The sequence below is a fragment of the Nomascus leucogenys genome, chromosome 3, assembly GCF_006542625.1.
Source record: "Nomascus leucogenys isolate Asia chromosome 3, Asia_NLE_v1, whole genome shotgun sequence".
NCBI classification, from domain to species: Eukaryota; Metazoa; Chordata; class Mammalia; order Primates; family Hylobatidae; genus Nomascus; species Nomascus leucogenys.
This window is the reverse complement of record NC_044383.1, coordinates 94,881,493-94,906,652: the sequence shown is the minus strand read 5'-3', so window position 1 is coordinate 94,906,652 and position 25,160 is coordinate 94,881,493. Positions and strand designations below refer to the sequence as shown.

Sequence of the window (25,160 nt, the reverse complement as noted above, 5' to 3'; positions counted from 1 at the left end):
TCTTCCTTCTTCCTTCCTCCTTCCTCCTTCTTCCCTCCTCCCCCTTCTCCTTTTTTTTTTTTTTTTTTTTTTTGAGAGATAGGGCCTCACTCTGTCACCCAGGCTGGAGGGCTGGAGTGCAGTGGCGTGATCATGACTCACTACTGTAACCTTGAACTCCTGGGCTTAAGCAATCCTCCCACCTCAGCCTCCCAAGTAAGCAGGATGACAGGCCCTCACCACCACACCCAGCTAATTTTCTTATTTTTTGTAGAGCTAGGATTTTGCTATGTTGTCCAGGCTGGTCTTGAACTCCTGGCCTCAAGCGATCCTCCCTTGGCCTCCCAAAGTGCTGGGATGATAGGCATGAGCCATCACACCTGGCTTGCTCATGCATTATTCTATCAGTGCATTCATTTATTCATGCAACAAATACTGAGCATTCAGTTTATGCAAGACATTGTGTTTTAGAATGTGACAGATGAAGCACATAAGCTGTCTGGTAGAATGAAACAATCATTCATATAGCAGAGCATCTTGTGATGGGAGTTTTACTATAGTATTACTGCTGCTTCTACTGATAGTGCTTATACAGCATTCAGCTTGTGCCAAATGTTTTAAATGCTTTACATGGATGTGCCTTTTTAGTCCTCGCAAGAACTCTCAGAAGTAAATAATATTATCATTCCCAATTCACACATGAGGGAATGGAGGCACAAAGAGGTGAAGTAAGTGATAGAAGTATGTTAAGTCAGGATTTCCAGCCCAGGCAATCTGGCTCCACAATACAAAGTGTTTAGTTTTAAGAAAATGTACTACATCCTTACCTTGAGATCATAAAAGTTATCAATGAGAGTTATGAATCTTCGACCTTGAGTCCTGTTTGCCAGAGTAAATTGCGGAATGTTTCGTAAAAATATTGTATCAAAATTCTTTGATAGTTCCAAATAGTCACTGGCTCCAAGTGGCTATGATTAAAATGAAATAAAGAAAAGAAAATTAAAAAACAAACCAATTCTGGTTGCCTTTGGATTAGTTTAGTGTGAAAACACCTCTTTCTTGTCATGGTGTGATCTAGGTGGTAGCTTTGGGTAACTTGACCAAGTTACCCAAAGGCAGCTGCCCTAGGCACTTCAGTGCACTTCTGATAATGATTTTCTTTGGGCATGTAGTTGTTGTGATAGAAATCACATCCATGCATAACTAGTGAGCTTAGTTATACATAACTACATACCTAATATGAGGTTTTACATTTTTTTACATATACTTTCTGGTTTACAAAAGATGAGACACTAAATCCTAACTGATCTCAAAAAAAGGAGTGTACCCTCAGAGCATGAGAGTCTTAATGCATGAATTTTCCTTTTTACAAAAAGACACTATATTTTGCCCTCCCCTCTCTCCCTTTTGGGGATTGTTTTCACTATTTGGTGAAACCAAGGGCAGTGTTTTCAGAGTAGGCTAAGGACACATACAACGTACACTGTGTTGCCTTAATAGTGATGTAAAAAAGGGGCAAGAGAGAAGAAAAGAGTGTGGTGGGGAGTTAAAGAATATCTCTAGCCACAGCCTTAGTTGGTAGTTTTAGGTCCCTGTCCATATTTTTATTTCTATGACATCACTTTAAACATGTCCTAATAAATCCTTCCTGTGACTCAACTGCAAACTGCCACTATCGGTCAATGGAGCTATTTGATAATGGCATGCTGAAGACTATGCCACCATTTTGAAATAAAGACTGTGCTTCAGTATGAAAATCATCAGAAATTATTTTTAGTTTAATTTAAGGTACAATTATTCAAGTGCAACATTGCTAACCTCTGTAGGAAATACTGAAGGGCTTAAATAAGCAGGAGCAGATGAGAGCTCCAGAATAACTGGAGGCAGTGCACTGCCTCTTGATACGAGGAGAGTATGGGACTCAAGGTCCACAATATTATTCATAAAAGTGCCACCTACAGATGTAAAGCGCTTGTTTCTGAAACATGAATTTAACTCCTGAACATTAGGAACACGATCTGCAAACACATTCTTTGGGGTTAGGAACACTCCCAGGAAATGTTACCTCTGCTCATTTTAAGCTGCCTGTGGATGACTGTACTCTGTGAGCAGCAAACCATGAGCAAATGTTGGGAGAGTGTTTCTGGCCCTGCTGGAGTCGGGAGAAGGCAGAGACTGAGTGGCCCAGGAGCTGCTCTGAAGTCCCTCTGGAAGCTCCTGGGTCACCCTGACCGACCTCTAGGACACAGGTGGCTGAGCCTCCTCAGTTTTTGGCAGAATCCATCAATACTCTTCCCTGTCCAGAAATGTCTATCTCATTTGGGAAGTCCTTTGCATGAAACTTCTTTCAGAAATGTTGATATGGCGATATTCCTGGGAGAATTAGGAAACCGTGAGGAGGAGAGTCATTCTCACCTTTGTCCATTCACTTAAGCCTACCACTGTCCTACCAACCAGCTGAAATCAGTTATGCTCAGGAAAGAAGAATTCGCATGGAGGTGTGGGGAGGTACAAGTGGGAGGTACAAGTAAATCCAGAGAGTTAGGTTCTGGAGAAGTGGTTCCCTAAATAGTAAGCAGTTCTAAGAAGGATGCAGCAATTATGGGACCTAGGCAATGGGCACAAAACCAGAGACAAAGAGCACCAAGAATGACCCGAATCCTTTGGAAATGGGCTGAGAGTGCCCCTTCCTCCCATCTCTTCTCACCAACCAGATAACAAATGGCAGCCAGGAGGAGACAACCTCCGCCCTTCCCATTTTCCTTCCCTGGCTGGAGAGCCTCTACCTCCAGACCTCGTGCCTGGCCTTAGCTGAGATAAGCCACTCACCTCAGCGATGGAGGGTTCCAGCATGCTGTGGGCTTTTCTGGGAGTAGGGTGGGGTTGGTTTAAACCTGCTTCTCTTCCAAGAGAATCCTGCTGTTGAGCCCAATACAGACCAAGAGCACGTGTTAATAGAGAAGGTGGGAGTGAGGGCTCTGGAAGGCCTGGATCTGACTCCTCAGTTGCTACTTATCAACTGGGTGCCACTGGCAAGTTACATCATCTTCCTGTTCCTTAGTTTTCTCATTTGTAAAATGGAGATTTGATTCCTATCTGACAGAATTGTGAGGATTAAACAAAATAATATAGGCAAAGCATTTAGCACAGTGCCTGGGGCATACATTAGTATTCAAACCATCTTGGCTACTTTTATTTTTATTATTTTGAGCTCAAATGATTGGGCTCACTACAAATGAATTGAGTATGTCATTCTCAAGAGGAATACAAGACCCTAAATCAGCCTTTGTGCACTTGTCTGTCTTGGGAGTCACAGCAGGCACCAGATGAGACTGTGGAATCACCAAATAGTGAAAACAATCCCCAAAAGGGAAAGAGGGGAGGGCAAAATATAGTGTCTTTTTGTAAAAAGGAAAACTCATACATTAAGACTCTCATGCTCTGAGGGTACACTACTTTTTTTGAGCTGTTAGGACTTAGTGTCTCATCTTTTGTAAACCAGAAAGTATATGTAAAAAAATTTAAAACCTCATATTAGGTATGTAGTTATGTATAATTAAGCTCACTCGTTATGCATGGATGTGATTTCTATCAGAATAACTATATGCCCAAGGAAAATCATTATCAGAAGTGGACTGAAGTGCCTAGGGCAACTGAAAAATCAGAATTTTGCCCATTCAGCTATTTTACAAATTACATACCTTTGTCAGTAGGTTCTCATTTGCCATTATATTAGCAACTATTCCTTCCTCTCATATCCCTAAAACAATTACATGCTCATTCACATAAAGAAAACAAAGCTCAATAGAGTTATCTATCTCCTTACAAGACAACAGTCATTGGGGGAATGTGGAATTGTTGTTTAATACATTCAGTCTAGGATGAGGAAAAAGTTCTAGAGGTAGACAGTGTTGATCACTGCATAACAATATGAATGTACTTAATGCCACTGAACTGTACACTTAAAATTAGTTAAAATGGTCAATTTTATGTTATATAGTATTTTACTACGATAAAAAAAAGTCATTCAAACAAGGAGAGGTTATTCATTGCCAAAGAGATCTCTCTCAATTTAGGCCATGAAGAGATAGCAATATTACTTTTTTCTTTAAAAACATGAGAAAGAAGAATGAAATGTATAAATCAAAGAAGGAAGTTTTTTCCCAAAAAAAAATCAGATCCAGTAAGAATAGGACTAATTTAAAATAAAGACATTTTGGTTTTTAATAAATTCATGGGTAAGCATATTTCTAAAAAGAAAAGTTCAAAAAAGTCAAAAATAAAAAAGAGAATAATAAATAGGAAAGATAAACAAGAAAAACAATTCAGTTGGCTCTCCATATCTGTGGGTTCCACATCTGTGGATCCAACCAACTGCCAATCAAAATATTTGGAAAAAAATATAACATGAAAACCAATACAAATTAAAAAGCGATATATTATAACAACTATTTATATAACATTTACATTGCACTAGGTATTATAAATAATCTGGAGATAATTAAAGAATACGGGAGGAAGCCAGAACCAGTGGCTCACGCCTGTAATCCCAGCACTTTGGGAAGCTGAGGTGGGTGGATCACTTGAGCTCAGGAGTTGGAGACCAGCTTGGGCAACATAGTGAAACCCCATCTCTGCAAAAGATACACAAAGTTAGCCAGTGTGGTGGCATGTGCCTGTGGTTGCAGCTACTCTGGAGGCTGAGGTGGGAGGATCATTTGCGCCTGTGAGTCTGAGTTTGCAGTGAGCTGAGATCACCACCATTGCACTCGAGCCTGGTTGACAGAGATCTTGTCTCAAAAACAAACAAACAAACAAAAAATATGGGAGGATGTGCATGGGTTATATGCAAATACTACTCCATTTTATATCAGGGACTTCAGGATCTGCAGATTTGGTGTCTGTGGAAGGTCCTGGAACCAATTACCCATGGATACAGAAGGGTGATTGTACTTTAAAGTAAACCAGTCAAAACCCATGACACAGCCCAGGTCAATATGCTCCCATTTATAGCATGTCTTAATTTTAGCAATTTTTCCCCATGTAAGCATGATGACTAGTGTGTTGTCAGTGTTTTTCTCCATAAATGTCAGACAATATAAAGTACATCTACATATGTATATTGCCTCTGCTCCATTCCCTTTCTCTTCTCCTTCTGATACTTTAAATGAACCTAGGTTAAACGTCATACTCTCCTTTTATCCTTTATTTTGTATATTTCTTTATTACTTCTACATGATTCATTTTGGGTAGTTTTTCTGATCCACTATGCTTCTCCTTAGCTGTGTTTAATCTGCTCTTAAGCTCATCCCTTGAGCCCTTAATTTTGGTTACTGCACTTTGTAGCTCTAGAATTTCCACTGATTCTTTTTCAAGGTTGAGATGTCTCTTTTTATTATCTCTAGATCCCTTCTGAAGTGTAGTTCCAAGCCCACTTTTTTTTTAGAAAAAGTTCTTTGAATACGTAAGTCTAGCTGTTTAAAATATAGACTCATACTTCCAATATCTGGAGTTCCTAATTTTATTGTCTGTTGTTTTTGTTTGTTCTCATTCACAGTGTCTTGTCTCCTCATATGCCTGGTTATCTTTGTACATCCTGGATTTTACCTTTGAAAAAAAATACATATAGAAAAAAAGCTGGCTGGGCGCAGTGGCTCACATCAAGACCAGCCTGGCCAAGATGGTGAAACCCCATCTCTACTAAAAATACAAAAATTAGCTGGGCACGGTGGCAGGTGCTTGCAATCCCAGCTACTTGGGAAGCTGAGGCAAGAGAATTCCTTGAACCTAGGGGGCAGAGGGTGCAGGGAGCTGAGATGATGCCATTGCACTCCAGCCTGGGTGACAGAGTGAGACTCCATCTCAAAAAAAAAAAAAAAAATCCAAGCTCAGGGCTTGAGGTTTTCTAAGTATTCAGCTGAAAATCTGGCTGAAGTCCATGAGAGGGCTGGCTTATTTCTGCTTTACGCTAATTCCTAAGTGCAGTCCTTCAGGACTTCAGGATGAAATCCACTCAGGACTTTATCCAAAGTGGGGGAGACAGGCAGTTAATAGGTTCCCATCCTTGGAACCTAGTCTCTGACTTTTGTCCCACTAACCCAATAAGGCTGCCAAAGTAAGCTCAGCTCACCTCATTTTGAAAACAAGATTGCTTAGTGCATACCAATATCCATGTTTTTCTCTTCTGGGCACAGAGACTACAGGCACACTTCATTTTATTGTGCTTCATTTTACTGCCTTCTGAAGATACTTTTGTTTTGTTTACAAATTTTAGATTTGTGGCAACTCTGCATCAAGCAAGTCTGTTGGTGACATTTTTCCAACAGCATGTGCTCACTTCATGTCTCTGTGTCACATTTTGGTAATTGCCACAATATATCACACTTTTTCATTACTATTACATCTGGTATGGTGATCTGGGATCAGTGATCTTCCATGTTACTGTTGTAATTGCTTTGGGGTGCCACGAACCACACCCTTATAAGATGGTGGACTTAATTGATACATTTTGTGTGTTCTGACTGCTTCACCACTGGCTGTTCCCCCATCTTTCTCCCTCTCCTCAGGCCTCCCTATTCCCTGAGATACAACAATATTAAAATTAGGTCAACTAATAACATTACAGTGGCCTCTGTGTTCAAGTGAAAGGAAGAGTCGTACATCTCTCATATAAAAGCTAAAGTTAGAAATGATTATGCTTAGTGGGGAAGGCATGTCAAAAGTCAAGAGATCCTTTGGATTGCAATTTTCCAGCTCTTGTATTGTGACATGGAGTCTATTCTTTACCATGGTTCAACTCTTTACCATGGCCCACAGAATGAAGCAAAAGTCACGGTTTTCAAGTTCTGAACTTAGGTCTCAAGAGGCTTTGCATGCTTCTGTTCACTTTTTTGCAATACCTCGGCTAGCCTGCTGGAGGAGGAGAGAACACAAGAAGGACAAAAGCCAAGATAGCATCCTAGGCTGCATACAGCCAGCTGGCCCCACACAGATGAGAAGAGCCTAGCCCAGAGCAGCAAACTGACTGCAGATGCACATATGAACCCAGCAGAGATCCAAAGAACTTCCCCATAGCCTGTAGACTAGAGGGTAATAACAAATGTTTATTGTTACTCAGTTTATGTCTTTGAATTTTGGGGTGATTTATTATGCATCAAGAGCTAACGAAAACACCATACTTGCTACAGAGATTTACTAGTGAAAGCTTTTAAGTCATTAGCAAGTCCAGCCCCTGTAGAAAAATATGATCCAGCTTTTATAGTTAAGAATTAGTTTTGCATAATTGATAAGTATATTTAAACACATATATCATCATTTATTTTATGTTCATTTATTTTTATAATCAATTTTGGAATTTTTATGGTGTAATATAAAACTTATTTCCAGAAATAAAACTTATGATTTACTGTATACAAGAACTAGAAGGAAAAAGTTGGAAAATTTTGTGGTATCATTTTAGGATACAAGACATGGACCCAATCAAATACAAGCAGAGAAATGCAGGGAGAGAGCAAACTGATACGAAAAAGGAATTAAGTGAGACAAGGATTGACTACAATAAAACCAAAATTGTAAGGGCATTCCAACAGAAAAAAAATGAATATAGAATTTGAATAGACAATTCATGGGGCAAAGAATATGGTCAAGTAAAAGAGGCTAATAAACAAATGAAAAAAATAGTCAAGCTCAGTATTAATAAAGAAATTCTTATTTCAAAGAAATAAGAATGTTATATCATTTTTCAAATAGCAATTTGGCAAAGAAAAATAATTCATGCAATTTGATGGTGGCAAACATGTAATGCAGCATCCACTGCTGCTGGAAGAGCAAATTAGTTTAGTTGTTCCTGAAAACAGTTTGTTGGGTTGTAGTAAGAGCCCTAAAAAAAAGTTATAAACTTACACCAGTCATTTCACTTCTAGAAATCAATCAGGAGAAAGTGATCAGAAATTCAACCAAAGGTTATACATAAGATTATTTATAACTATGTCACCAAAAAGCAACTTTAATATCTAATAACAGAAGAATGGTTCAATAAATTACAGCACATTGATATAATAAAATAACATGTTGCCAACAAATAATGGTGTCCATGAAAAATATTTTATCATATGGAAACATGCCATGATTAAAAAAAAAAAAAACTAAGCGAAAAAGCATAATGCAAAATTATATATTTGTTTTGCTCAAAATATATATCCAGAAAAAAGCATAAGTAAATATATTTAAAATGTTAGTTGTTATTTCTAAATGGTTGGAGTGAAAGACTTAGAGTTATGTTTAATAATCTTCATTTTTTTAGATTTGTCAGTATTTTCCAAAGAAGAAAGAAGCAAAATAATGACAAAAAAGAGTAAAACCAAAATAATGATGTAGAAAAACAACACTAAAGGTCTTTATTAATTCCAAAGTGTATTCACTGTGTGTTTTTATTTTTCAGCTATTTAGTCCCCTGCATCTTCCCTAATATTATAATACATCATGAATATGTAAAATATTCAACACAAAGCATATATTAAAGACCTTGAGGAGCTACAACGCCATTTACATTTGCTATTGCCACACTCATTTACGTCATTGTGCAAGACAGGGAGTTCTATTCACCTCAGTGTCCCCAGCACCTAGCACAGACTAGGGAACAGAGTTTTGCATAATACGTAATTAATGAATAAATAAAGACACTATCACCAAGTCTTCAAAATCAATTATAACTACTGAATGCTTAATAAATATAAGGCATTGTATTAAATCCTACAAGAACTTGGCAAAACACAGGGAAAAGACATTTCTCTACTCCTTTGACCACACTAACATGTAACTAAATTACAGGCACAGTATATCTACAGCAGTTGCAAATATTTATACTTTTGTTTTGCATTAGTTGATCCTCCTATGTAACTAAACCATAGCATAATACACTTTTTGAAACCATAATTAGTATTGTGAATTCATGCATTGTGCCCTATGAATAATTAAAGCATATGATTACTTTTGAGTACTAAATGGCACTTCAGTTAGTAGCATCCTTGAGTATGTTATTCTAACTCGAAATTCAAGTAGGATTATCTAAGGCTGATTCTTCTTATGATAGATAATGATGACATGCTCCATCTTTCCACCTGAGCAATTAAAAAGTTTAATAGCCTTTGATGTGGCTGGTTATCTGAATAATTTTCTTAACAGGAACAATTAAAATCCACTTACTCGACGGTTTGTGCATTCTCCACTATTGTTTCAAACTCTTTGTTTCTGTGGAAACCTGATGAAAACTTAAAGAACTTTAAATCTACAATGACTTTGCAAAGAGTATTTGTTTTCCTTAATTACCAAGAGTATACAGCTGGATCATATGTAGCCCAGTTTCTCTAACAAACTTAAAAATAAAGAGCTTGCTTGCTGTCTTTTTCCTCCCATATGTGAAATGGCCCAGTTGTCTGCTTTGGTATTGATCCTGGTGCCAGAAGTGGGAATTTTCTCAATGCCACACCAATGTGAAATGTACAAGCATTACCGTCAGACCACCTTCTGCCCTACAATGATCCACTTCACTATACCCAAATGAGGTGTCAGCTGGAGTTTCTTTTTTCTCTGCCTCACTAATGCTTGCTCTGCTACCATTATTTCAGCTGAAGTAGGACGATTATGATTTCAAGCTCTATCTAGATTATACGGTCCTAAGGGTTACTCTTTATCTGTATAGACTCCTCCTTATAAACCCTTTGTAGGAATACACTGATAGCTCTTCATTAAACAAACATTCGTGGCATCTTACTTTATTTACATGGCAATGACAATACTTCATATCTTAAAGAGAAGTACCTTTTAATTGAAAAATGCTTGAATGGTATTAGGATGAATGTACCCTTTTCAAAACAAACTGAAAATACCATATGAATTGATGTTAAGACTATTTTTATGTGCCAGATTCCAAAATAATAAATATAATAATTAGAAAAACAAGGCTGGGCATGGTGGCTCACGCTTGTAATCCCAGCACTTTGGGAGGCCGAGGTGGGCAGATCACTTGAGGTCAGGAGTTGGAGACCAGCCTGGCCAACATGGTGAAACCCCGTCTCTACTAAAAATACAAAAAAAATTTAGCTTGGCAGGGTGGTGCATGCCTGTAATCCTAGCTACTCAGGAGGCTGAGGCAGGAGAATCACTGGAACTTGGGAGGCGGAGGTTGCAGTGAGCTGAGATAGGACCACTGCACTCCAACCTACGCGACAGAGCAAGACTATGTCTGAAAAAAAAAAAAAGAAAAAGAAAAAAGAAAAGAAAAAAATAAAGAAAGAAAAGCAGAGCACTGAAATTGTGTGTATTTGCATAGTAAATAATTTCCCAAGATTCATATGGCACCTCAATATGAGAAATCTCAGGAATATGAAGTCCAAACACCCAGCTGGGAAATATCTCACCATTCTAGAAAATATCACCAATTCTTAACACATTCTACTTCTCAGGGTGTTCTTTGGAGTGCTGAGGGAAAGTTTTGCCGTTTGATTTATGCAGTCTCAATGGCAGGAGGCTGGTTCTACCTAAATCTGCCAGATTTTTGCTAAATTCTCTATCCCCTTTTAATGGTTAATACAGTATTTTTTTTGCAGGGGGGGCATATTTTGCTTGTAGAAACAATGACTTAACAAAAAAATCAATGTGACAAACTAGAGGAGGGTACACTCCTCTACTCTACTTGACCAGCTTTGTGTATGTAATAAAGAGATCTCCAAATTCTGGAGATGTCTAATTCTGGGGATCCTGGAACTGACAATTTTCTCAAGACACAAGCCACATCAAGTCAGGTCTATCAAATCAGATCTACCATGTGAAAAGCACCGTGCTGGACTCACTGGGGCAGGGGAGCAGGGGGAGTGGGGATCAAAACAATTGGCATAAAAACAGAAAACCAAAATGAAAATGTGAGGCCGGGTGTGGTGACTCACACCTGTAATCCCAGCAGTTTGGGAGGCTGAGGCGGGTGGATTGCTTGAGCTCGAGACTGGCCTGGCCAACATGACGAAATCCCATCTCTACTAAAATACAAAAATTAGCCAGTCATGGTGGCACAGGCCTGTAGCTACTCGGGAGGCCAACGCATAAGAATCGCTTGAACCTGAAGGGCGGAGGTTGCAGTGAGTGAGATCATGCCACTGCACTCCAGCCTGAGTGACAGTGAGACTCTGTCTCAAAAACAGAAGAAAAGAAAAGAAAAAGAAGATGAAGAAGTAGGAAATCGTCCTAATTAGCATCATCATCATTAATGAGCATCGCTAAATGTAAGCATCAACACAACTCCAAGACAATAGATAACAACAGCAAAAGCATATCCATGACATGGTACAAATTAGTGGAATGGGTTGTACTAACCACCTGGGATTGAATGAACCAGACTATACCTTGCTAATTACCTGGCATCTGTTGTTTGGTAGGCATCTAAAATCCAGGAGAAGTCAAGTTGCTCCTTTTGGAAATGGGATAAACTGGGCTCGACCATACAAGAGAATTAACAACAGCAAATGAGCTAGTGTAGCTCAGAGCCCCCAGTCAGAAAGACTCTCCATATTTCTAGAGTGAGAAAGTTTTGCCTAGCTACTTTATTCAGCTTAAGTTTTCAGCTTAACTGTAGTGTGAGGGGCACTCAGAAGGCAGAGGGAGCCTGTGAAGAACAAGGCTGCTGCTTTGGTTTGTGAGGCTGGAGGAAATGGGCCTTCACACACCTTGGCTCACCATGTTCTGGAAGCTATCTTCACCACCAGATGATTTAGCCTGGCTCGACTCTCCTCCTAGATCTCACAGTATCTAAGGTTTCTGAATTAAAGAAACCAGAGGTTTAAGCTTTGGAGTTTATCAGATGCTGTGAACACTTCAGATCACTAGGTTTTGATTCTCATGGCTCCCTTGCTAAAATTTGTTTAGCTTCAGGCCAATCCTAAGCAAACCCTGTTCTAGAAAAACAGGAACAGCACAAGTGAGCTGGATAGTACATTACAGTGAGCATTTAGCCTAATAAAAGAACCCATACTCTCCAGATCCAGGAACATAGATAATATAACATTTTTTAAAAACATGCCATTACAAATGTATGTCTCTCTCTCTCTCTCTCTCTCTCTGTGTGTATAATTATTTGGTTAGTTTAATATTTTTAAGAAGCTTTTTGTTAAAAGGCATTTACTTTAACATGATCCTATACTGTTAAACATGTACAATTCACCCTTTAAAGTCATAAAGAACAAAGAAAAAATTTATTGTAACTTCACTAACAGCTAGTCCTGTGAAATTACTCTGAATATTAGCAATCCAGTAGACAGGCAAGGGGAAGAAAAATAGCCCAACTGTTGCTAGAATTATTTCACAAGCTCCTTTATTAAAATAATGCTGTAACAACTCCTTCTAATTTCCCACTGGAAAAGGTATTTTCTTAGCTAGTTCAAAACAAAAGGAAGTTTAAACATTATCATGAATGCCTCAGACACAATGCTGTGATATCTGATTGTCCAGACTACAGAACATAGTAAGTGAATGTGGCCAAGGCTAAAATATGTTTCCACCGCTTTTGTATTCTCTTTCTGAATATAATGATTTTAATAAGAAAGTATATAATAATGATGAAGTAATTAGTGCCAGCATTAGTTTACCATAATCATTGAAATCAGTACTTAATCATTAACATAATCAAGCCATCCTGATTGTACCCTCGGTAGAGGGCAGTATTTGCTACATCTCCGTGGGAGGAAAGACTTGTACATTTGTCTGGCTTTGAGATCTACCCAGAAGAAATGGGAAAGATGAGCTGCATAGTGCAAGGTCAGGTTCTAGACTCTCTGACACCAGTCTTGCATGTGCATGTGACATGAAAGGTGAACCAATGTTAACTTTTTCCTTTGGAAATCAGAGCTAAGTGGCACGAAAAGAGATATTTAGGATCCCCAAATGAAAAAGGAGAAAAGGCTTTAGAATAGCTAAGAAGTTATTTTAAATTTGAGAACTGTAACTTCTGAACACGTTAAAGTCTTATAAATGCAGAGGTTTTGTTACTTTTGTTTTGCTTTTTGCTGTTGTTTTTGTTTGTTTTGCTTTCTTTGTGAGAGTCCATTGGAAAGAAATGGAACTCTCTCAGGCTTGGATATTTGAAAAGCCTAATCAGAGATGGAAAAGAAATGGATATTGAAGAGTTGCTTTCTTCCTCCCACTCTTCTGCTTTCCAAATCATGGAAATACTCAGTTAAAAATTCTAATTCATATTCAAAAGATATTAAAAAGTGAATCAGGGCAAGACTGAATACCTCCCTGTGCTGCTGGAATAAAGGGCCAAGCCCTTCAAACTGTGAGTAAGACCAACAGAATTATTCACTTCATCTTCTTGCCAAAAGACAACCTTGAATTATCTGCTGCCCAAATTTTATTAAAAGATAAAAACATCCATGAAAGGCCGGAACAACATGCATCTATTCAATCTCTAAACATTTAGAACTATTTTTCTGGATCAAGCCAGATAAATAAAGAGAAAAGCTCAGCTGTAAAGCACTATTTTTGCCCTTATAGCACAGTTTCATTAAACTTTACTTTGTCATTATGTTCCCAGCTTGGATATAAGAATCTGTCAGATATAAGCATATGTCGGCAGCAGGAATGGTGCTGAAGAAATGTCTCCTGGCATCTTTCAGAAGTCCATTTACGAAAGGTCCAAGTGCCAGCAAAAATCATCACTTCTTCTGAGTAACTGGTTTGTTCATATCTTCTAACTTACTGAATATCTTTTCCCCTCTTTGGCTGATAGAAGGCTGAGTTTTGACTTAATTGTTTGATTTTAAGAACTATGTAGAAGTTTATGACATGGATTTATGTATATTAACTTTTCTGTCTTTCAGCTTAAGTATTCATTATTTTCCCTTTGTCCTGATTTTTAAAACATTTAGTTCTGTGTGTATATGGTTGTGTGTGTGTATCTGTACACACATATAAAATACTTTTTGGAATCAGATAAGACATACATAAATCCATGCTAAAATTATTCTATTTCTGTTTAAAGCTTATTTCGTCTGCTTTCAGTTAAACAGGAGGCAAAAGAGAATTAGGGAAATAAAACGTCAGTAAGAACCTCAGATAATAAATAGCAGTGCCTCTTTTGATTTTGTTAGTTACCAAGTATGTACTGAGCATCCGTCAGTAGAGAGAGATATTCTTAGAGAAGGTGGGTTTTCAACAGAGGGAAATAGCCCAGTGTAGAGAAGTAGAAATCTATTTCATGAACACGAAATCGAATGGAATTTGGCATAAAGAAGTAGCCTGAGAAAGACAAAGCATCCTTGGCTTTAGTAAAGCAGTGAAGGGGGAGATTAAGAAGTGCATTGCAAAGGCTGCAGTTCGGATGATGTGACTATGTAACTATTTGGATTTATATAGGACATGATAGAGAGACAATGCAGAAAGTTCAGGAAAAAAATTGACAATACAAACATGTATGCAAGATGATTTTTATATTCCCATGTAAATGTGTATAATGATTTACAACTTACAGTTTTTCACATATACTAAGGCTGAAAAGCAGTAAGATTAGGTTATTAATAAACTTATGACAGTGGCTTATTATATTAAGATTTTCTACAAAGTAACATCCAAACCCTAAGATATTACTGATCTAGTAAATTACTCCTGTTTTTTTGTTTGTTTGTTTGCTTTTGAGATGAAGTCTCACTCTGTCGCCAGGCTGGAGTGTAGTGGCGTGATTTCGGCTCACTGCAACCTCCGCCTCCTGGGTTCAAGTGATTCTCCTGCTTCAGCCTCTGGAGTAGCTGGGACTACAGGCATGCGCCACCACGCCCAGTTAATTTTTGTATTTTTAGTAGAGATGGGGTTTCACCATGTTGACTAGGATGGTCTCCATTTCTTGACCTTGTGATCCGCCCACCTCGGCCTCCCAAAGTGCTGGGATTACAGGCGTAAGCCACCGCGCCTAGCCTAGTAAATTACTTCTATGTTTTAAGATTCTTCAGTAAAATGGTGAGGAATGTGTAGAGTTTCTCCTGTGCCTTTGATTAAACTATACTAGTCCTCTGGCTCTGTTTCCTTCCATTGACTCTAGTGAAAACATACTTTTCAACCCCACCCACCCCCTCATCTCTTCCTTTTTCTATGTCAGTTCAGATGATGTCATTGACTCCTTTAGGCTCCAAACTAACACACCTTTATAAATGACTTCTAGATCTTTATCTTCAGTCCTAAATTTCCAACTACTTGTAAGCCCCGTTCTCCTACCCCTAGCATTTTGGTTTGTCTGTTAAGGGTCCTGCCATTTCTCTGGTTATTCACACTGAAACTGTTGGAGCCCTAGGTGGCTTGTCCTCATCCCTGACCTCCTCCATGCCCAATCCTCTGACTTCTCTTCTATTTATCTTGTTTCGTGCAATTTCTCAAGTATACCTGGTTTGTGCCCCTCCTCGAGGGGGGCAATTAGGAGCTGAAATCCAGTCCATACTCTGTCCAGCCATGTACCCTGATGAGGGGCATGGTAATTTGGGACTGTATTCTAGACATTGTATATGGTATGTCGTGGAGACTTGGGATTCTTAAGTATATTGATTTTTTGTTGTTGTTGCTATGTTAGCAGGTTATTAACTTGGTTAGCCTCAAGTTCCAAACTCTGTCTCCTCTGTGATGCATAGCAGCGAAAATCTCCATTCAGTTTTTTTTAGCATTTGCTGTGTATGTGTATTTCATAGGTCAGCCCAAGATTTGGGCAGAGTTTATAGGAAAAATTTCAGGCTATTCCTCTGTGGTTCTCTCCTTTCCCAGATTTCTCCTTACACTTTCCAGCTGTTATGGTCACTGATTTGCTCTTCTCTGGTTCTTCGAGCTAAAAACAGCAGGTTTCTACCGAGTTTTAGACATCCGTGTAAGACCAACTGTGATCTGCCCTCAGGAGAAAAACTATAAAAATGAGAAACTCACCAGTATCAATCCTTTCTTCCAAGTGTTGACTGTGCTCTACTTTCTCCCTGCTTTTGATAAGCAGTGCCTTCTGGATAGTTATTTTTCAGATTTTGTCCAGAGTTTTCAGAGGTGATCAACAGGTAATTTGATCAAATAGGAGCTACTCTGCCACAAATGGAAGTAGAACCTTCCTGAGTCTGTAGTTCTCTGAATATACTCTGTAATCTCCAACTCTGGTTTTTTGTTTGCTTGTTTGTTTGTTTCTGGAGACAGAGTCTCACTCTGTCACCCAGGCTGGAGTGCAATGGCGCGATCTTGGCTTCCTGGGTACAAGTGATTCTCATGCCTCAGCCTCCCAAATAGCTGAGATTATAGATGTGTGCCATCACACCCAGCTAATTTTTTTTTTTTTTTTGGTATTTCAGTAGAGATGGGGTTTCACCATGTTGGCCAGGCTGGTCTCGAACTCCTGAGCTCAGGCAATCTGCCCGCCTTGGCCTCCCAAAGTGCTAGGACTACAGGCGTGGGCCACTGCGCCCAGCCCCAACTCTTGTGTTTTTCCCAGAAACATAAAACTTCAGAGAAGGAAGAGATCATAAAGATGCCCCTCATGATCTCCTTTGCTTAGGAAAAACCAAACAGCTACCACCTCATACTCCCCCCAGTCTTTGCACCAACAGAATCTCCAACCCTCCAGCCTTCAAGGCCCAGTTCCACTTCGATCATCCATAGCGTTCTGGTCATACTGATCCTGTAGTACTAATTATAATCTGCCTCACATTCTAGCGATCTACGTACTGATCTCATTTTCTCTTCTAAATTAAGACTCCATAAAAGTGGAGATTTTACTCACATCTTGGTACCCACTACAGTTCCTAGAAATATGCCAGCCTTCTATTAAGTACTCTGTAAATATCTGGTGGATGATTAGGCAGAAGTGCGAGTAAAATATTAAAAGGGTAGGACTGTGTCTGTTACCCTGCATAAGCGAACAAACAAATATCTAGCATGTTAGTTTATTTAACCAAGTTTCCTACTGGAAAGAAGAATCTTCCCAAGAGGAGATACTATTTGCTGGTCCACTGGACATGTTGGTGAAAGTTACAACCTCTCCCAGAGTATATTGACCCATTAATCTTCCTAAAATATTATTCTAGGTACCACATTCCTGCTCAAAACCTAAAATGACTCCCTCTGGATTATAGTAAGAAGACTATTTCTCTGCCTGATTTTGATGGTAGAATCTGTCTGAGATCTGTTTCATCTTTATTTCCTTTTCCTCCCCAATATGCACTCTGCTCTCATTAGGCATCAGTCTGTCCTCCTGAAACATGGGATGCTTGGTTTCTGATTATGGTTGAAATACTTTTACTCCACTCATCTACATTCTGCTCGCCTTTCCAGGTCAAGGTCAATTTCCTCTTTAAATCTCGTATCTTGTTGGAGCCTTTCCAACCCTTGGCATCCTTACTTTGAACTCCTGATACATTCATATTATGTAGTTAACTAGTGAGCACTGCTATTTAAAGGAGACTGTTACAGCTAAAAGGAATGACAGATCAGTATTCATCAAAACTGATGGTATAAAAATAAAATGAAATAAAATAAAAGGAATGACAGAAATGTGCTGATCACATCATGCATTTCACAAGTGAGGAACTTAGACCCAGAATGGTGAAGTGGTTAAGTGATCTGCCTAAGGCAACTCAGCTAAATAGTATCTTTTTCTGGTAGGAGTAATCAGAGTCTGGCTATGTTGCCCAGGCTGGAGTGCCTTGACTATCCTCAGACATGATCATAGCACAGGACAGCCAAGAACTCCTGTACTCAAGTGATCCTCCTGCCCCAGCCTCCCAAGTAGCTGAGACTACAAGTGTGTGCCACAGTGCCCAGTGTCAGCTAAACAGTATTGGAGTTAATGAATGGAATTGATATCTCCTGACTCAGTTGGGCCTCTTTCTACTCTGCTTCGCTGTATAATATTTGGCTTATGTTATTTCCTTTACTAAACTGTAAACTCTTTGAAAGAAACTTCTTACACACTTCTTTTATATTCCTCATAACATAGGCATACAGATATAGAAGTACTTAAGAAATAGTTGCTGACTGGCTGGGCATGGTGGCTTATGCCCATAATCCCAACACTTTGGGAGGCTGAGGCAGGTGGGTCACCTGGGGTCAGGAGTTCGAGACCAGCCTGACCAACATGGTGAAACCCCATCTCTACTAAAAATACTAAAATTAGCTGGGCATGGTGAGGTTTGCCTGTAATCCCTGCTATTTGGAAGGCTGAGGCACATGAATTGCTTGAATCCAGGAGGCGGAGGTTGTAGTGAGCCAAGATCATGTCTGGATGACAGAGCAAGACTCTGTCTCAAAAAAAAAAAAAAAAAAAAAAAAGAAAGAAAGAAAAGAAAAAGAAATAGTTGCCGACCACTAAGTCAATGTAGTAATCTTGGAGGGTTGGATCTTACATAGCATATATTTCTTGATTAACAATAAAAGAGAAAAGAATGAAGTAATATTTGACCCTAAAATATGTGAAAATCTTATAATTCTTAAGATATTATGGCTTATTTGCTCTTTTCTAGTTTTTTCTCAAAATCTTTTGCCCGACTCAATAGTATCTTCACCAAGCCATTTTAAAAAACAAAAATAGCATATTCTAACAATTTCTAAACTTTTTTCCATAAAATATATTTCAAAGTGATAAAATGGAATATATCTTATTAAATATTCTAATTGGCAATGTAATAAGTAATTACTAATTTTGGGTCAACTGATCTAATCTGGGGGAAGGTACTATGGAAAATAGCAAATCATACTCTATGATAGGAGACAAACACTTAAGGATTACTTGATTAAAAAAAAATTTATGTTTAAGAAAAACCAGGCCAGTTGATAGGTAAGCAATAGGAAAACCATCAGTGTTAAAGCTTTTTAAAAAAATCAAACAAGTACTTTTAAAGTGTTTTATATTCATATTAATTGGTTGAATTAGACTTGTTTTCTCTCAGCACTTTACCAATCTCTTCATACGGGTCTTCTGTTTAGAGAGCTATTCTTAATTATTATTTAGAGCTCTGATATATTTATTATTAAAAGCCAAATGAGATAATTTATCTTTAAATTAAAAACAAATTCTATTTTTAAAAATTAATGACCATGGGCATGGTGGCTTATGCCTGTAATCCCAGTACTTTGGGAGGTTGAGGCAGGGTGGACTGCTTGAGCCCAGGAGTTCGAGACCAGCCTGGGCAACATGGCAAAACCCTGTCTCTACAAAAAATACTAAAATTATCTGGGCATGGTGGTGCATGCCTGTAGTCCCAGTTACTTGGGAGGCTGAGGTGGGAAGGATTGCTTGAGCCTGGGAGGCTGAGGATGCAGTGAGCAGTGATCAAACCACTGAACTCCAGTCTGGGCAAAAGAACAAGACCCTGTCTCAAAAAATATATATATAAATATTTTTAAATTCATATTTCTTAATCTTTGTACTTCTTAATTATTGTCTCAGCAAATGAATGACATATTCCTCTCAAAGACTGAGGCAAATATTAAATATCAGTTTCTCATACTTTCCTAGAGTAGAAATGACCTTAAAACAAACATGAGGACTTGTGTCTACTACTAGATCCAATCCTCAAAGTAATATTATGGAGAACATATTGAAAGTATACAGTTTTTGGCACACTTACTCTTCCATTGAGACCCTCTGGGAATCCTTGGGCATTTTCTCCCCATTACAGGAGAGACAATATTTTTGAACCATTTCAGCTAACAACATGACATAAATATATTCACAGAAAATGAAAGCACGTTTTCTCCCACAGAGGAGCTTCAGGCTGCTGAGTCTGAGAAGTCCATGGCTTGCAGAGCTTAAAATCTGAAGCCCTGAGCAGCATCATCTAAGAAGCTGCTCTTGCCTCAGTTTGGGAACAGAAGCTGGGCAGGATTGTTCAGCCTCACTATGTGTCCTATTACAGAAAATTTGCCAGTGAAGAAAGGAGGAACGTGTTCTCTTTATTCCTTTAATCCTTCTTTACTCCCTTTTCATCATAGAAACGTTCACAATTATTCTAAGAGGCTACAGTTTTCAAATTTCTAATCCAGACCCTATTTTTCAGACATTTCTTTTTTCCTTTAAAATAGTAAGATATTAAAAAAATCAGTAACTTTTAACCTGATATATAGTAATTTCTTTGGAAGATATAATCAATCAACAATTAGTAAAAATGGATCCCTCAGTCCAATCTCCAGTCTTACAGAGAGTTCACTTTTTCTTTTATGTACAAAATATCAGAACAAAATAAATTCATATAAGAAGTTGTGTACATCTTACTTTTTAAAATCAAATTATAAGTCAATTATGGGATTTTATTCCAAAAACCTTCTTTATAATTCTGAGGACTCATGAAATAGGCTAGGTCTAGGTGTGTATGCTAAAATTTTGCACCTATCTTAACATGTCCTATATTTCTTCTCATATGTTTAACTGCAATCCCCAATTTGGCACTGCAAGGCAAGTGGAGGCCTGGGGTCTTGTAGGATTCAGTGGTGGTTGAACCGTTAGATAAGGTGACCCTTGAGGTGCTTTGCAACACCAAGACTATGACTCTTTAGTTTAAGGACTGACTAGGAATGTGGATGGGGAAAGACAGACAAAATACTTACGGCTCATTTGTGACAATGGATTCATATTCCTCCCTACAAGAATCTGACCCATTCTCTATTAAGCTCTTTGCAATCTCACTTCTGTCCTCCCTGTCACTATGCTGTGGCCAGGCTGCCTTATTTGGACACGGCAAGGCCAGAAATCAGGAAATGTGGAAAATGAGCATACACAGATCAGCAATGCTATAAAAATGGTTTTGCTGCTGGGAAGGTAAAAGGCCAAGGAGATTCCTGGGCTGCCTCAGCTCTGGTGATTAATGCCCTTATTCCTTGATGCTAATTACCACTGTTGGCATCCCAACACCATCAGCCTTGACTCTTGGCCAAGTAGTAGAGATAAAAGCTATTCATCCTTTAGTATGATATTTACTGAGAGTGAACGAAGCACAGGACATAAACCAGAAGTAGCTCCCAATCAGTGGTTTCGCTTGGAATAAAGCTAAATGAAGCATAAAAAGAGCAAGAGAAGGAAAATGTCACTTAACAACTCCCTAAGGGATACTATGTGGTACACTTATAAGTCTAAGGATATATACACTAATATGATATAATCAAGATTAATAGAAAAATGGAGGCCAATACACTTATCTGATAGACTTTCATTTCTTGAGTACTAAAAACCAAAGAAGAAAGGTACTAAACAAGAAGTTGATAGTGAGCAATGCGTACAGCCATGCATATGCATCAACTGGTACATTTTTCTGCCTAGACTTTTTGCAAACACACCTGGCCACCTGTCATTATTTTTAAGACACAAATAACAAACTGCTCTTGCAAACAGTTACTTGTGAGCACAGTTATCGGTTAAGGAAACAATTTTCTGCAGGTGTAAAAATTATATTTCTCAATAAGGAAAATTCGGGTCTAGTCAGTTTACTCATTAAGCCTTTAGAATTCAGCTTTGGCTTATTTTCTTTCGGTAGGATTCTTTCATTTTTGGTCCATGAAAGTTTAACCCTAAAGCAAGGAGTTCTCAAACTTTTTGGCTCCAGGACTCCTTTATACTTTTAAAAATTATTGAGGAACCCAAGGAATGTTTGCTTATATAGGTTATTTCTCCCAGTGTTTACTGCAATAGAAATTAAAACTGAGAAAAATTAAAATATGTATTAATTCATTTAAAGTAACAATTATAAAGCCATTACATTAAGCCCATCAAATTAACACAAATCACATTTTTATGAAAAATACTTCTGTTTTTTGAAATGAAAATAAGAAGAATGGCATTGTCTTACATTTTTGTAAATCTCTTTAATATCTGGATTAACAGAAAATAGCTGGATTCTCATATCCACTTTTACATCCAATCTATTGCAACTCAGTTATTTGGGTTGAAGTATATAAGAAAATCTAGCCTTACATGGATATGTAGTTTAAAGAGGGAAATGTATTTTAATAGCCTTATCAGATAATTGTGGATATTCTTTGATGCTACATGAAAACTCAACAAGAAGCTACTGCCGAGTACACTGTAGAAAGGGGGAGAAAGAATAACTTTAGGGCAAAAAAAAAACCTGACAAACATTATCTCAAACAAGTATGATGAACGTTAGCATCAACAGTTATAAGCCATGTTGACAGTATGAATCCTTGACATGATGTGATGAAAGTAGTACTTGATCTCTGTGGTCTATTCCCCAAAGACCATCATTCCAGTCTAATCATAAGGAAAACATCAGACAAATCCCAGTTGGGAGACATTTTACAAATACCTAACTAGTACTCCTCAAAACTGTCAAGATCATCAAAAACGAAAAGTCTGTGAGAAACTGCCATAGCCAAGAGAAGCCTAAGGAGACATAGCTAAACGTAATGTGGTATTGTGGAACAGAAAAAGGACATTAGGTAAAAACTAGGGAAATCCGAATAAAATATGGACTTTAGTTAATAATAATGTATTAATATTGGTTCATTAATTGTAACAGATATACCACACGAATGTAAGATGTTAATAGGGGAAACTAGATTAGGAGGTATATGGAAACTCTCTGTACTAGAGTCTTGATTTTCTATAAGCCCAAAACTGTTCTAAAAAATAGAATCTATCAAAAAATTTTAACTTGAAAGGAGGTAATTTTTAAACTGTTAGTTGCAATGTAGAAACTGAAATAGTATCAGTATACTTTTTGAATTCTGTTATATTAAAATCCATTAGTCTTTCCTGCACTTTAAGCGGATCTTTTGTCATGTATGATTTTGTAAGAGCACACATTGGTTATTGGAAAGTATTGGTTCATTGAGTTATGTAGATCTTCCAAATGTTGACACATTTAATTAAACAATTATCAAAACATTGCATGTGTTAATATCACCATCAATCTCATCTGAAAGATGTTTAAGAATTGGGAAGCTGTCAAGCTCATGATGGCAGAAACAAGTTTTCCAAAATTCTAATTTTCACTTGTTTGCTCAAATTTTATCACTGGCAACAAATATTGTCAGTTGTTTTCCTTGAAATGACAGTCTTATTTCATTCATTTTCAAGAAAATGTCTGTCAAACATTGTGAGAAAATGTCTGCCAAATCTGAATAACCATAGTTTGTCTGTCACTCAGTCTTCCAAGTAAAAACGGTATTCTCTGAAAATAGTGGCTAGTTCAGCTTGCAACTCAAACAATCGTACAAGTGCTTTTCCCCAGGACAGCCTTCATATTTGATATACAGCAGAAGTGTTTTATTACGTGTACCTTCACTTCATCACAAAGAATATTCAAAAGACATGTTCTCAAAATTGAGATTTAACAAAATAATTGTTACTGCTTCTTTAAGGATATTCTTAAATGGAACTGGGTTGTTTATTTATTTATTTATTTTTACTGTGAGTATTTGATCAGTGAAAAATATAGTATTTTTTGTGCTATTGCCTTGATTCCTGCTAAGGTGCCAGCAGTTTCACCTATCAGTGCTTCTGCATCATTACCGTAAATACTACCAGAGTGAAAAAGGCAAGAAGTGTTACAGAGAGTTTAGATTCCCAGGACCCCTGAAAGGGTCTCGGGGACCCCTAGAGGTCTATAAACCATAGTTTGAGAACCACTGCCTTCAATAACCATATTTCTGACTTCTCCACTACCCTTGGATTAAACCAAGTAGCTGTATCAAGGTAAGGAAAGGAAACTTGAAACCTCATGTCATGTCCACAGAGATGGATCTGCTTCATGTTCCTTGGCCACAGCTCTGATATGGAGGGAACGGCAGGGAACAAAGACCGCCCAAACATATTCTCCTCCACCCTCCCACACTTCTCTAAGGCAGCACTTCTCAACCTTTGTCATGGCAGGAAGAGAAAGTATTTTTATTAATAGGCAAAGGGATGAGGCTGCCTAAGGCTTGGGGCCCCTTGCCTGGAGCCACAAACCCTGGAGGTACAGCCTTCAGAAGAGCAGAGGGGCTCCTAGCTGGACTTCTCAGTGGGTATGCCAACACACATGAGTTCGGCAGGTCTGTACTAAGGTTTTCAACACAGAGGGAAGCTCTCAGGACTGGAGGATGTCTGTTCCCCATTCAGCTTCATGCTCCATAAAATTCTTAAAGCTTAGCTCAGATGTGAGAATTCACGAATTATCTGATTACACTTTATTTTTGTTGTTGTTATTTATTTATTTATTTATTGAGACAGAGTCTCTGTCACCCAGGCTGGAATGCAGTGGCGCGATCTTGGCTTACTGCAACCTCCACCTCCTGGGTTCAAACGATTCTCATGTCTCAGCCTCCTGAGTAGCTGGGATTACAGGTGCATGCCACCATGCCCAGCTAATTTCTATATTTTTAGTAGAGACGGGGTTTTGCCATGTTGTCCAGACTGGTCTTGAACTCCTGACCTCATGTGATCCGTCTGCCTCGGCCTCCCAAATGATTACACTTTAAGATAGAGTCCAAAGTATATTAAAGATTGAGGAAGAACTTGTCCATAACATCTTCAGATACAATGTACTGATTAAAAGCACAGAATCTGACTCCCAAACTACCAAGAAGTCCGAGCTCTGGCTACACCACTTATTAGCTGTGTGACCTTGGGAAGGTAACTTAACATCTTGGTGTCTCAAATTCTCTACCTATAAAATGGGGACAATATTAGTGCCTACCTATTATAAGTATCAAATGAGTTAATATATAAAAGCGCTTAGAATGATACCTGATGTGTGGCTACATTCGTTATTATTATTATGTGTGTGTTGCAGGGTCTCCTAACTCAGACTGCTGAACATGACATACTGAATTACAAATTTACAAAGAAAGAGAATCCAGGAGATACTAAGAGGCTAGATGTTAACCTGTAGGATTCCAAATCTGAGGAACTGTGCTTGGAACAGCAAGGGAAGAGGTGTGCAAACAGCAGAATGTGCCAGGCTTTTTCATTTTACTTATGGCTTATGTCAAGGGCTTCCAATCTAAATCTTCTTTTACCTTATCAAGACACAGGTAAGTTTCTGTATTATTTTTTTCCTTGGAAGGGGCCATGGCTCAAAAATAATCATTATGGACTGTTAACCAATCTACTCCTTGCCAAAGACTTTTTCATGATGGTATCAGGTGATTGGGCAGGTCTTGGGCTTCAAGAGCCTTCTAGAAAATTA

At 38.2% G+C, this 25,160-nt stretch overlaps 1 protein-coding gene and 1 long non-coding RNA gene across 2 annotated transcripts in view; one reads left to right on the top strand and one right to left on the bottom strand.

The window, feature by feature from the left end:
- Nucleotides 1–25,160, bottom strand: part of AFG1L (AFG1 like ATPase) — a 234,226-nt gene that overhangs the window by 8,799 nt on the left and 200,267 nt on the right. The window contains exon 11 of the mRNA XM_003278929.4: nt 807–947. Coding sequence (XP_003278977.3) covers nt 807–947 — 141 coding nt within the window. The remainder of the gene's footprint in view (nt 1–806; nt 948–25,160) is intronic.
- Nucleotides 6,259–23,880, top strand: LOC115834443. The gene is made up of 3 exons (XR_004029332.1): nt 6,259–6,340; nt 22,673–22,679; nt 23,870–23,880. It is a non-coding gene; the product is annotated as an uncharacterized LOC115834443 (long non-coding RNA).